At 42.2% G+C, this 14,270-nt stretch overlaps 1 gene segment (V, D, J or C); it reads right to left on the reverse strand.

Moving 5' to 3' along the window:
- Positions 2,256–4,002, reverse strand: LOC108635839. The segment is given in 2 exon segments: positions 2,256–3,775; positions 3,901–4,002. Coding segments are annotated over 2 exon segments (423 nt in total).

The following is a 14,270-nucleotide window of genomic DNA, read 5'->3' on the forward strand; positions in this document are numbered from 1 at the left end:
GTACTGATTTGATGCTGGCTAAATGGATACCTGGTGGGAGACATTCCATATGTGTGATCTTATCAGTGTAATAACTGTTGCTAAATTATTTCAGTCGTGTCCAACTCTGTGTGACCCCATAGATGGCAGCCCACCAGGCTTCCCTATCCCTGGGATTCTCCTGGCAAGAACACTGGAGTGGGTTGCCATTGCCTTCTCCAATGCATGAAAGTGAAAAATGAAAGGGAAGTCCCTCAGTCGTGTCCGACTCTTCGCGACCCCATGGACTGCAGCCCACCAAGCTCCTCTGTCCATGGGATTTTCCAGACAAGAGTGGGGTGCCATCACCTTGAGTTGGGTGTAATTACTCCCAACTGGTCAATGAGGACAACATAATGAATTTTCGCATTTTCACATAGCTAATAAATAAAAGAACTGGGGTTTAAATTTTAATCTGTGATACTCAGAAGTCCATGCACTTACACTCCTGCCCATGGGGCTGTCTTGTCTTAGGGCCTTGGCTTTGGTATTCTTGCTCTATGTCTGTATCCTAGGGGAGGGATAGAGAATTAATTACATGAACCATTGATTCGGGTAGTTTGGGTTGAATCCCCAGATTAGAGCTGTGTGGCTTCATTTGAAGGAACTTAATTTTATCAACTTACAAAAACATATCTGTAAAGTAGGGGCAGGGAGAAATATTGTAACACCACAAGGTGAGTAATGAGGATTAAATAGAAAATGCCTGTAAGATACAGAACAATATCTTCCACATAACACACTTTCAGTAAGGGTCAGTCATGTATTAGCTACTAGCACAACCAAAATTCTAGAAGCAAAAAGATATCATGTTTCCCTGGTCATTAGAAACAAAAGCCACACTAACTTATGAAATCCGCTGTTTGAATTTGGAACCTATAATGACACTTTCTAATTTAGAGTCATCTCACACCAAAACCAGCATTTATTGTGTCAGGATGACTCCTAGGAAATGATAATGTTGTTGTTGTTGTTTAGTCATTAAGTCGTATCCAACTTTTTCAGATCCCATGGACTGTAGCCTATTAGGTGCCTCTGTCCATGGAATTCTCCAGGCAAGAATGCTGGAGTGGATCACCATTTCTTTCTCCAGGTGATCTTCCTGACCCAAGGATTGAACCCACATCTCCTGCATTGGTAGGTGGATTCTTTACCATCTGAATCACCAGGGAAGCCTCACATACTGAATAAGATAGTGCTATTCCTGTCATTATTTACACAAATACTTGGGTTGTTTCATTACTTAATCATTCTTTATCCAATAAATAGAAATTCTCTATGTTTCAAACAATTTGTTCTATATCATAGAACAAAAATAAAATATTTCTTGATTCTGATAGGAATTATAGTCAATTTACATACATGAATTTAGGAAAGATCAGCATCTTTATGATATTGATCTTTTCCTTCATGAATATGTTATGTCTCTCCATTTGTGCAGGTCCAGTTTTATGCAAAATTTAAATTCAAAGTGGATCAAAGAAATAAATGTGCAGAACAAAGCCTATACAACATTGGAAAAATATAAATGACAAGAAGTTTTTGTTTCAATCTTTTTTAAAGCTCCAAAATAGTGTGTGGTCCCTGCTACTGAGGCCCAAGTTAAAGCCAGTGCACTTACTATCCAATTCCTTCTTGCCTGCAGTCACAGGAGTGAGAGGGACCAGAAACTTTGACCTGTGGTTGTGGGATTCTCATGGAGAAATGTGATGACCTGGAAGAGCAGCAGCACCCAGGATGCAACAAGGAAGGACGTCTGGGATGGGGACAAGCCCATGAACACTGTTCTAGAATCCACTCCTGTTTAAGGCCAGGAACTGGCCCATTTCAGAGGGAGACATGTCACTTTATCTGTTACTGCTAGCACAGCAGTTGACATAAATTGATATAAATCAGTGAGTAAGAATCAGCTATGGAATTTATTGTAAAATGCACATTTTCAGGCTTTATTCCAAGGTTTGTGTTCCCTATATTAGGTGCCATCCAGAATGGGGACTTTTATTCCAAAACAATGCTTCTGACTCAGGTGCGGTCCATGGACCACACATTAAGAAACACTGTTCTGATATAAATTTGGAGGATACTATGCACAAGAGATTGGAGAAGGAAATGGCAACCCATTCCAGTGTTCTTGCCTGGAGAATCCCAGGGACGAAGGAGCCTGGTGGGCTGCCGTCTATGGGGTCGCACAGAGTCGGACATGACTGAAGCGACTTAGCAGCAGCAGCAGCAGCAGCAGCAGCAGCAGCAGCAGCAGCAGACACAAGAGGGGCTCCCCTGGTGACTCAGTGGTGAAGAATCTGCCTGCGATGCAGAAGATGCAGGAGACCCGGGGTTGATCCCTGGGGTGGAAAGACCCCCTAGAGGAGGGCATGGCAACCCACTCCAGTGTTCTTGCCTGGAGAATCCCATGAACAGTACAGCCTATCCCTGGCAGGCTACGGTCCATAGGATCTCACAGAGTCAGACACAACTGAAGCGACTTAGCCCACATGCATACACAAGAGACCGCATACAAAAGAAACCACACACACATAAATATAGCATTTCTGTACTTCAATATTAATTTTATGTCCTTAAACCTAACCCAATAAGAAAGTCATTTCTTATATGACTTTTCAATTGATATAGATACCACTCATTGTTTAATTGTTCACCCAAAAGATTCTTTAACTTGAATTATTGAAAAAAATCTGAGTCTCATTCCAGTTTGGGACTTGGTCATGTCAATATCTGGGGTGAGAGTGAAAACAACCTCTGGCTTTACTTGTTTAATACAGAACAGTTCTGGCTGTGGGCTGAACTTCAACAGAAGGTGTAAGTAGAATACTATGATTGGCATAGCTACATCAATCCCCCTTTTCCTACATTTCATGCCCTGGTTGTTTATATGAGAAAAATATCAACTTGTCCAAAAGATAGGTCAGATACCAGCTTGGACTTCAGGAATCCAAGTTTTGACTCCAGCTTTTCTCATATTTCATAATCATGAATGATGAAGATGCTTCATTCCTAGCCATCTTCTCTGGAAAATGATCAGATAAATGATTCAATATAACTAACCTTTCAATTTGTTCTCCTAAATATTCCCCTTAATAGATCAATCCGAGGTGCTCTGTCTGTCCTCAAGAGATGGTTGAATAGACTCCACCAGCTCCTAGGGAAGTTAAAAGAATAGGCTGCCTACCAGCTGCTTGCCGGAAGCCTTAAGATAGAGACTTGCTTTTAGGAAAAATCTTTAACTGTTAGCTAAACAACAAACAACAGCTACTAAGGGGAGGTGGGAGGTGGCAGTGACTGGGGCTGGGCATTGAGCTCAGGATTTCTCTTCATTCAGAGTAAAAAGAATTGGGGGCAGGAAGTGAGAAGGGGTCGGTCTATCTGTGTAGCAGGGCTGTTTTGGCAGCCACAAGCAAAATTTCCAGTGCAGTGTAAAGGAAGTCTAAACCAATGTGCTTCTCCCAGACAGCACAGTAGTACGTGCCAGAATCACTTTCTTGCAAGTTTGAGATTACGAACGTGTAGCTCTTCCCTGTGCCTTTGTAAACGTGGTATTTCCCTTCACTGATTCCTGATTCCAATACAACCTTTGAGTAGTAGACATCGTAGTAGAGAAGGCGTCGGGGCACAGTTCCCTCCTGGAATTTGTACCAGTGGATATAGTTTTGTGTAAGATCACAATCGATTACAACAGATGACCCAGTCGCCCTCGTGACTGACAACTTGTCCTCTTCCATGTTGGAAGATACCTGTGTGACTGCAAGGGGGAAAGCAACAAAAAATCATGAGAAAGAGGAAACACCATTTCTTAGTATGACCCTCCCCCTCACCATCACCAAAAATTACAGAAAAATCCCCAGAGCATCCAGGCAACACACTTACCAGGAGCCAGGAAAATCAGAAGGAGTGCTGGGACCCACAGCATGCCTGGGACAGCGAGCTAGACCGAGTTTCCCAGAAGATGTGACAGGCCGAGGAGTCAGCGAGGATCTGTCTTAAAGACCACCAGGCTGATCCCAGAAGGGGTGGGTGCTGGGTGAGGCCTGGGGAGGAGCCCTGCCTCTTTGCACCAACCCCTTTCTGGAGGGCAGGCTGGGAGCAGCCACCTCCCCCACAGGAGAAGAAAAGCCTGAGCTCTGAGAGCTCAGAACTGCAAGCAGAGGGATCAGATAGGAGGTGCACAGTGAAACATGGACAAAGCTTGCCTGTTGCCTGGTGGAGTGAGCAGACCTGAATCAGGCTAAGCTCCCTGCAGCTCAGCATTTCAGTGTTAATGATGCTGCCATGGTCTTTCTCTCAAGGAACCACCTTTCTATCATTTCCCTGCACTACCTTCCTTTTTACATCTATAGGTAAACTTTGAGGCAACCACCCGCAAATCCAATAAGCATTCACCCCTCTTTTATTACAAGAAATTGATACCAGGTGTGTTGATCTACATTTAACTCTCTTCAAAGTTAAATGTGGAAGCGTGTGTGCTTACAAATCAATTAAATAAGAGAAATTTTTTCATCATCAAGTAAAAGCCCTTCACCTAGGGTTGCTAGATTTGGTGGAGAAAAATGTCTTACATAGTACTATGTAACATTCGGATATACTTACAGTAAAAAAAAAATATGATGTTTATCTGAAATTCAGGAAAATGGATATCAAAACAACAAAGAGATGTCATCTCACCGCTGTGAGAATGGCTGTTATCAACAAGACATGAACTAACAAGTGTGGGTGAGAATAAGGAGAAAATAGAACCCTTGTGCACTCTTGGTGGAAATGTATATTGGCACAGCCACTATCAAAACAGTATGAAGGGTCCCTGAAAAATTGAAAATGCAACTGCCATATGATCAGCAATTCTACTTGTGGGTATTGATCTGAAAAAAAAAAACAAAAACTGACTTTTCCGTGTTCATTGCTGCTTTGTTTACAACAGTCAAGACTCAGAAACAACCTAAGTGTCCATCAGCAAACAGATGAATGGGTAAAGAAGCTGTAGTACATGTGTGCGATGGAATACCCCTCAGACATTCGCAACAATATGGGTGGAACTTAAGAGCATTATGCTGAGTGAAAAAGTAAGACAGAGAAAGATAAATATCATAAATCTCTCTTACATGTGGAGAAACAGAGAACAGATGAGTGGTTACCAGAGGCAAGTGGCAGGAGATGGGAGAAACACTCAAATGGTTTGTTTGTTTAAATGCATTGAGTTTTAAAAGAAAGAAATCATTCAAAATAGACAAAATGAAAAAAAAAAAAGAGTAAAGAACATGAATAGTTCCTGCATATACAGTCAGTTCAGTTGAGCCGATCAGTTGTGTCCGACTCTTTGCGACCCCATGAATCGCAGCACGCCAGGCCTCCCTGTCCATCACTAACTCCTGGAGTTCACTCAGACTCGCGTCCATCAAGTCAGGATGCCATCCAGCCATCTCATCCTCTGTCGTCCCCTTCTCCTCCTGCCCCCAATCCCTCCCAACATCAGAATTTTTCCAGTGAGTGAACTCTTCGCATGAGGTGGCCAAAGTATTGGAATTTCAGCTTTAGCATCATTCCTTCCAAAGAAATCCCAGGGCTGATCTCCTTCAGAATGTACTGGTTGGATGTCCTTGCAGTCCAAGGGACTCTCAAGAGTCTTCTCCAACATCACAGTTCAAAAGCATCAATTCTTCGGTGCTCAGCTTTCTTCACAGTCCAACTCTCACATCCATACATGACTACTGGAAAAACCAAAGCCTTAACTAGATGGACCTTTGTTGGCAAACTAATGTCTCTGCTTTTTAATATGCTGTCTAGATTGGCCATAACTTTCCTTCCAAGGAGTAAGCGTCTTTTAATTTCATGGCTGCAGTCACCACAAGGAATGATAAACCTATTGAAAGGTGTTCAGATACACTGTGTTTCCACTATGAGGCATAAATCTAACAGAAATGTTTGTTCATGTCACCAGGACTCAAGGACAAGCATGTTTGTGGTGACACTATTAAAATTTTCCCCTTTGATTTACTTGGACTCATAGACGGATAAGTAGCAGATCAGACAAGGACAGTGAAACCATAGTGGAACTGAAATGATGTGCATACAGATTCTCACCCACTACTTTTGTAAAATGCTGGGATATGTGTTTAAAATATGTATAATAAAATGTTTTGGCCACCCTCTCTCAGATAATTCATCTTCTAGGCTCATGACAGACAGCTGGGGAGTGAGGAAGGCACAGGACTACAGCTGGTCTTCCCTATGCCACCAGGACCAATGGTGCAGGGGACATGAACTAATCTGAGAGCAGAGTGTTCCAGGCTGTTGTACATGAAGCAAGTGCAGGTGCCCTGGAGTTCTGGAAAATCCTTTTGGGAACAGAAGCTTCATGGTTTAAAAATAAAAAAGGAGAGGAACTTCGCTGGTGGTCCCGTGGTTGAGACTGCATTTCACTGCAGGGCACCAGTCAGATCCCTGGTCTGGAAACTAGAATCCTACATGCCAAGCTACATGGCCAAAAATAAGTAAATAAATTAAAAAAAAAAAAAAGAAAGGAGAAAATTTCCATTAGTCTAGAGTTGAAAGAAAAATTTTCAAACACAAATAAAATAGTAAGAGAAAAAACCAGAATGTGAAAGAACTATCAACTATGATGTTGAAAAAATTACAATATATTGGCACTAGAATATATTCATTAGACACAATGTACCCAAAGAAAGAGACAGATAGGGATCCAGGGTGAGAAATTGGAAGAAAAAAAGAAAGAAAGGAAAAGAGAAATAAGAAACCTCAATTCTCTCAAGCATTTTTCAGCTCTGTCTCTTGCACTGGCTCTCTCGCTCTCTCTACTCTTCTGTTTCCTCGTCTCTTCATGGCTTTCTCCACCGCTTGTCTGGACTGGTCTCTGTCTCTCCATCTCTGTGTCCACGGATCTTCTGTATTTACTATCACTGCTCACCCCTCTAAGTCTTTCTCTGCCTTTCTTTCCGGCTCTGTCCCCCTCCCCTTCTCTGTTTCTCTTCATCTCTCCTCTGTCTTACTCTCTCTCTCCTTATCTCTCTTTCTCTCTTTATATCTCTCTGCCTGCCTACTCTACCACCTGTCATGTCTTTTCTAATTCTCGATTTATCTCTCTCTCAACTGTATGACTTTCTATCTCTATGTCCATCTCCCCATTTTCTTCCACGGGCATAAAAAATCCTGTGATAACGTCAGGATTGGCCTCTGTTTACTAGCTTTTCCACAGTGTGACGTCGAGATCTTCCTGGTTCTTCACCTGTTGGGGAATTGTGGATTGTATTCTGCACATTTTCAATACAATCCTATGGGCTCTAGAGAGTGCTTAAATACTATGGAGAAAGCTGATTTTTTTTTTTTTTTTTTTGGCTGTGGTTTCTGTGCTGTTGTTAGCAGAGAATTAATTGACCCATTGCTGCTGCTGCTGCTAACTCGCTTCAGTCGGGTCCGACTCTGTGCGACCCCAGAGACAGCAGCCCACCAGGCTCCACCATCCTTGGGATTCTCCAGGCAAGAACACTGGAGTGGGTTGCCATTTCCTTCTCCAATGCATGAAAGTGAAAAGTGAAAGTGAAAGTGAAGTCGTGTCCGACTCTTAGCAACCCCATGGACTGTATGTAGCCTACCAGGCTCCTCTGTCTATGGGATTTTCCAGGCAAGAATACTGGAATGGATTGCTGTTCTCTTCTCCAGGGGAATCTTCATGACCCAGGGCTTGAACCCAGATCTCCTGCATTGCAGGCAGATTCTTTACCATCTGAGCCACCAGGGAAGCTGAGTATAGGCCCTAGGTGGTTGTTTACATTTAATATCGATTTGTGAAGTCTGTTTTTCCTCACATTTATGCCTGTGCATATGGGCGGGGGAGGCGGATGATCCTAGTCAAACACCAGTTATATAAGATTTTTTTTTCTTAACATCCTCTCTGCAATCTCTATACCATTTTCCAACTCACAGGAATTGTCCCTCTGGTTCTTGGACCAGATAAGTGGACTTTAGTATATTTGCTCTGCCGTGCATTTCTGCAACTGTGGCTGCCTTCTGCACCAAGAAGGGAGACAACAGAGAGAGAACAAAAGCCACTGGGATTCTCCATGTGCTCTTGGGACCACAGGGTCTTGTGTGAGAGAGAAGGTCTCTTCCCTCAGGGTTTAACCTCCTGTAGTCACTACTGTAGTCACTACTACCCACAGTCACCGGGATGTGGGTGTGGGGTGGGGGTGTGGTGTGGGGGGTGAGGGGTGGGAAAGAATGAGAAAGGACAAAAGAAGCAAAAAGAGAAACGCAGGGCTCCTGGCCCACTGAGTGCCCCCTTCCTTCTGTCTGCACCTGATGCACATACAGGCTTCAGGCTCTTTTTGAGTCCAGGCCAGGGAAGATCTGCAGTAAAAAAAAATAATAATAATAATAAGGGAAACTCACCGTTTGTTCAATAACACTCACTTTATGATTTCCTTTTCCTATCTGCTTGCTACCCTTTATTTTACAGAGTCCTCAGATTCAGGAGTTACAGTTGCAATCAATGAGAGATAGGGGACCGTGTGGTCACAGTAATATTTCCAGAATTGGAACTCACTCCTTGCGATGTGAATTTCAGCCCCTCAAACGAGAAGTGCCATTCTCCGCACTAGTTATGGAGCTCTAGTTCCAAATCTAGACATTGCCAACTAAAGCATGTTGCTCACTAACTGGCTCTACTAGGATTGGGTCATTAACCCATTAACCACTGCAGCTACTGATGTTTAACACACCACGAAAAAACTTCAGGATGAACACCAGGATTGAGGTAATCTGTGCTTAGGGAAGCTGGCAAATCAAGACTTTGGATAGCTAGATATTATCAGGAAAAAATTTATGAATGCAAAAGTTTTCACCTTCCCACGCTTAGAAATGAACTAAAATTATTAACTAAGATCTGACTCTCACGGCTAGCAGCAACCTACTGCTCAGATGTGTGCCTGACTGTTTGTACTCCTTCATGAATATCATATACACACTGACCTCCCCCTTTACTTCTTTTTTAAAAATTAATTTTCTTGCAGTATAGTTGATTTACAATGCTATGTTTATGTCTGTTGTACAGCAAAGAGAGTAATCATGTACAGATATGAGAGCTGGACCATAAAAAAGGCCAAGTGCTGAAGAATTGATGCCTTTGAACTGTGATGCTGGAGAAGACTCTTGAAAGCCCCTTGGACTGCAAGGAGACAAAACCAGTCAATCCTAAAGGAAATCAACCCTGAATATTCATGGGAAAGACTGATGCTGAAGCTGAAGCTCCAATACTATGGCCACCTGATGTGAAGAGCTGACTCATTGGAAAAGACCCTGATGCTAAGCAAGATTGAGGGCAGGAGGAGAAGGGGGAGACAGTTGGATGGCATCACTGACTCAATGGACTTGAGTTTGAGTAAACTCCAGTTATTGGAGATGGACAGGGAGGTCTGGCGTGCTGCAGTCCATGGGTGTCGAAAAGAGTCGGATACAACTGAGTGACTGAACAACCACAACAAAAGAGGCCTCATGCACTCCCGGCGACTCTCTTGGATGCCCCCACTGTCATGAGAACACGTCCACCTAGTTAGCTGTAGGATGAAGTCCCACATGAAATAGAGCTGATTCATTTCAGCCCAGGTCACCTTGACCAGTTCACATGATGGTAGCTGATGGGTTACCTTGGGCCTGGCTGGTCAACAGCTAAATCTGACCCAGATCAGCAGAATAGCCCGGCTGACCTGTGGGCTTGTGAGAATTAATTATTGTTTAAAGCTATTGTGTGTTTGGGATGTTTGTTATACCAGTTTATAATGCAGTTAGATAGATGATAGGTAGATAAATAATTGATAAATAAATAGATAGACATAGCTATAGATAGGTAGAAAGAATATATATAAATAGAAAATATATATAAATAGAAAAGAAATAAAACATTATTAATTTATTACATAAAATATATTCATATACTGTACAACTATGTAAATAGAGTTTGTAACAATATGTACATGAATATGCATCTCACTAATTTTCTTTCTCCCTCTCTTTCTTTCTCTCTCTCTCTCACAATATTCCCCCCTATTTCTGTATATCCATCTCAACATGTATATCACACTGTATGTGGCCAGATATATTCTTCTGTCTCTATAGCTCTGTCACTGTGTCTCTGCTTCCATTTCTGATTCTCTTCCTGTGTATTTCCCTATCTCTCCATCTCTGTCTCCGGTGTTTACCTGTCCCTCTCACTGTATTTATATGAAAATCTCTTTCTACTCTTATTTCTCAATGTTAATATTCCCTCCTCCTCTCCATCTCTCTGTTTCCATCTCGTTATCCTTTTGTTTCTATCCCTCTCTCTTTGTCTTTTTACTCACCTCTCTTTTATTATCTCTCTCTCCTTTCATTAGAGATCTATAATTCTGTGTGTACATTTCCCTCCTCACTAACTCTTTTTATCTCTATGACACTGTCTCCCTTATCTGCTATTTTCCTCTCATTCCCACTCTGCCCTTCATCCCTCTTTCCCGAACTTCCTAATATTAATTTTTATTGCTATCAGTATGTTTAAATATCTTCCTTTCCTTTTATTACATTTAATTTCTCTCTGCCACCCCTGCCATTCTATTTTATCAGCTTTGCTGGGCTCTGTTGGCTTGTGGGATGTAGCCCAGGGCAGCTGGTCAGCTCGCTATGATGGGAGAATGAGTTCAAGCTTACAAGTGTAAATGTACTTCTTTGGCTTCTCCTGACAATTTTACCTGTCACATATGAAGATACCAGAATTATGTGGTCATGTTAGGAGAGTTGCCAAATCATTGATTCCTTGGGGAGAATGTTACAGCATCCAGATTATTTCTATTTCAGCCGCAGATACCTGGCAGTTATATGGGAAATAGTCTATGAAGAAATACTAGAATTTTATCATTACCTCTAAATGAGTGTCTTTCTTTCTATATAGTTTGATGACCATTTTATATATGAAACAGGGGCTGGGGGAGGTTAAGTAACTTACTGGAAGAATAGCAAGGAGAGATAAGAAAGACTTCCTCAGTGATCAATGCAAAGAAATAGAGGAAACCAACAGAATGGGAAAGACTAGAGATCTCTTCAAGAAAATTAGAGATACCAAGGGAACATTTCATGCAAAGATGGGTTCAATAAAGGACAGAAATGGTATGGACCTAACAGAAGCAGAAGATATTAAGAAGAGATGGCAAGAATACATAAAAGAACTGTACAAAAAAGATCTTCATGACCCAGATAATCACGATGGTGTGATCACTCACCTAGAGCCAGACATCCTGGAATGTGAAGTCAAGTGCACCTTAGAAAGCATCACTACGAACAAAGCTAGAGGAGGTGATGGAATTCCAGTTGAACTATTTCAAATCCTGAAAGATGATGTTGTGAAAGTGCTGCACTCAATATGCCAGCAACTTTGGAAAACTCAGCAGTGGCCACAGGACTGGAAAAGGTCCATTTTCATTCCATCCCAAAGAAAGGCAATGCCAAAGAATGTTCAAACTAATGCACAATTGCACTCATCTCACATGCTAGTAAAGTAATGCTCAAAATTCTCCAAGCCAGGCTTCAGCAATATGTGACCCGTGAACTTCCAGATGTTCAAGCTGCTTTTAGAAGAGGCAGAGGAATCAGAGATCAAATTGCCAACATCCGCTGGATCATGGAAAAAGCAAGAGAGTTCCAGAAAAACATCTATTTCTGCTTTATTGACTATGCCAAAGCCTTTGACTGTGTGGATCACAAGAAACTGTGGAAAATTCTGAAAGAGAAGGGGATACCAGACCACCTGACCTGCCTCTTGAGAAACCTGTATGCAGGTGAGGAAGCAACAGTTCAAACTGGACATGGAACAACAGACTGGTTCCAAATAGGAAAAGGAGTATGTCAAGGCTGTATATTGTTACCCTGCTTATTTAACTTCTATGCAGAGTACATCATGAGAAATGCTGGGCTGGAAGAAGCACAAGCTGGAATCAAGATTGCCAGGAGAAATATCAATAACCTCAGATATGCAGATGACACCACCCTTATGGCAGAAAGTGATGAGGAACTAAAAAGCCTCTTGAGGAAAGTGAAAGAGGAGAGTGAAAAAGTTGGCTTAGAGCTCAACATTCAGAAAGCTAAGATCATGGCATCTGGTCCCATCACTTGATGGCAAATAGATGGGGAAACAGTGGCAACAATGTCAGACTTTATTTTGGGGGCTCCAAAATCACTGCAGATGGTGATTGCAACCATGAAATTAAAAGATGCTTACTCCTTGGAAGGAAAGTTGTGACCAACCTAGATATCATATTCAAAAGCAGATATATTACTTTGCCAATAAAGGTCCGTCTAGTCAAGGCTATGGTTTTTCCAGTGGTCATGTATGAATGTGAGAGTTGGACTGTGAAGAAAGCTGAGTGTTGAAGAACTGATGCTTTTGAACTGTGGTGTTGGAGAAGACTCTTGAGAGTCCCTTAGACTGCAAGGAGATCCAACCAGTCCATTCTAAAGGAGATCAGTACTGGATGTTCTTTGGAAGGACTGATGCTGAAGCTGAAACTCCAGTACTTTGGCCACCTCATGCAAAGAGTTGACTCATTGGAAAAGACTCTGATGCTGGGAGGGATTGGGGGCAGAAGGAGAAGGGGATGACAGAGGATGAGATGGCTGGATGGCATCACCGACTCGATGTACATGAGTTTTAGTGAACTCTGGGAGTTGGTGATAGACAGGGAGGCCTGGCATGCTGCAATTTATGGGGTGGCAAAGAGTCGGACATGACTGAGCGACCAAACTGAACTGAACTGAGGTTGCCTAAGGAATGAAGAATTTGAACCAAGTCAGCCAGTCTCCAGAGCCTGTGCCCTAAGTAAATTGCTAGGTTGTTTGTGATTCAGCGATCAATTTCTGTCCTGTTTGGAATGTTGGGTTGATGCATAGTGTGATATTGTTTCACTCCGTGTGAGTGATAGCTGCTCAATGTGTCCGACTCTTTGCAACTCCACAGACTGTAGCCCACCAGGCTCCTCTGTTCATAGAATTCTCCAGGCAAGAATACTGGAGTGGGTAGCCATTCCCTCCTCCAGGGGATCTTCCCAACCCAGGGATTGAACCTAGGTCTCCAGCATTGTGGGCAGATTTTTGTAACATCTGAGCCACCAGGGAAGCTACCTTAATTCTATTTAGATACTTTTGCTAACTTATACCACCCTCTCCTGGCCATTTTGAATGTGTTTGGAGGTAAGAAAGGAAGTTTTTTTTCACTTTGAATATCCAGTTGACACATAAATATTTGTTGAAAAGACCACATTTTCCTCATTAAATTGACTTAGCACATTTGTAAAAAAACAAAAAACAGTTGACCATAAAGATGTTTGTTTTTGGACCCTTAGTTCTCTTGCAGTGACCAGTGTACAAGAAGAGCATTCGGAAAGACATACTCCATCCTAGATGGAAAGGCCCCTAACAGGTACTTTTGCTCACCTGCAACAAAACTAAAGGAAACTGATTCTTGGATTTATATTTCCCACTGGAAAATGACCCCTGCACCAGACTAGTCTGTAGTGCACACGTGCTAAGTTGCTTCATGGCGTCTGAGTCTGTGAGGGAACTGTAACTCAAGATCACCTTAACGTGATACTCTAATGGAGAGGGCACATCTGGACCAGGATGCGAAGAATTGGAACTAGACAGTTGTCCCAAGATGCCAAACGCAAGCCATGTTTTCTTAATTTCTTGGACTTCTGCACAAAATCAAGTGTTTTCCCATTTGAGAAGGAGCTTGTGCAGATTTTAGATATCAATCCAGTTGTTGGGCTTGTGGTTAATTACCTATTTCCAGTCCTTTCGTTAACCTTGGTGTGTTTTGCCCTTCCAAGACACTGATTGAGTTTCACTTAGGAAATTTATTTAAAAGAAAGAAGTCATAGTCTTGTTCAGGCCACTATTGATATTACAAGATAGGATGCCCTTACTCAGCTGATCAATAATACCTACTCTAACAGTGACCATAAATATGAATATTCTTGGAAGGTTTCTCAAGCTCCACTAGAACAAAGAGCTGAGTCAGTCAAAAACTGTTAACCTTGGGACTTCCCTGGCAGGCCAGTGGTTAAGACTCCATACTTCCATTGCGGAGGTTGCAAGTGCAATCCCTGGTTGGGGAACTAAGATCCTGTACACCTCATGGTACAAGAGAAAACTATAATCTTCCCACTTTATTAGGGGAACACTTTCCACAATCATGAGATGGATTT

This window comes from Capra hircus, chromosome 4 (assembly GCF_001704415.2).
Source record: "Capra hircus breed San Clemente chromosome 4, ASM170441v1, whole genome shotgun sequence".
NCBI lineage: Eukaryota > Metazoa > Chordata > Mammalia > Artiodactyla > Bovidae > Capra > Capra hircus.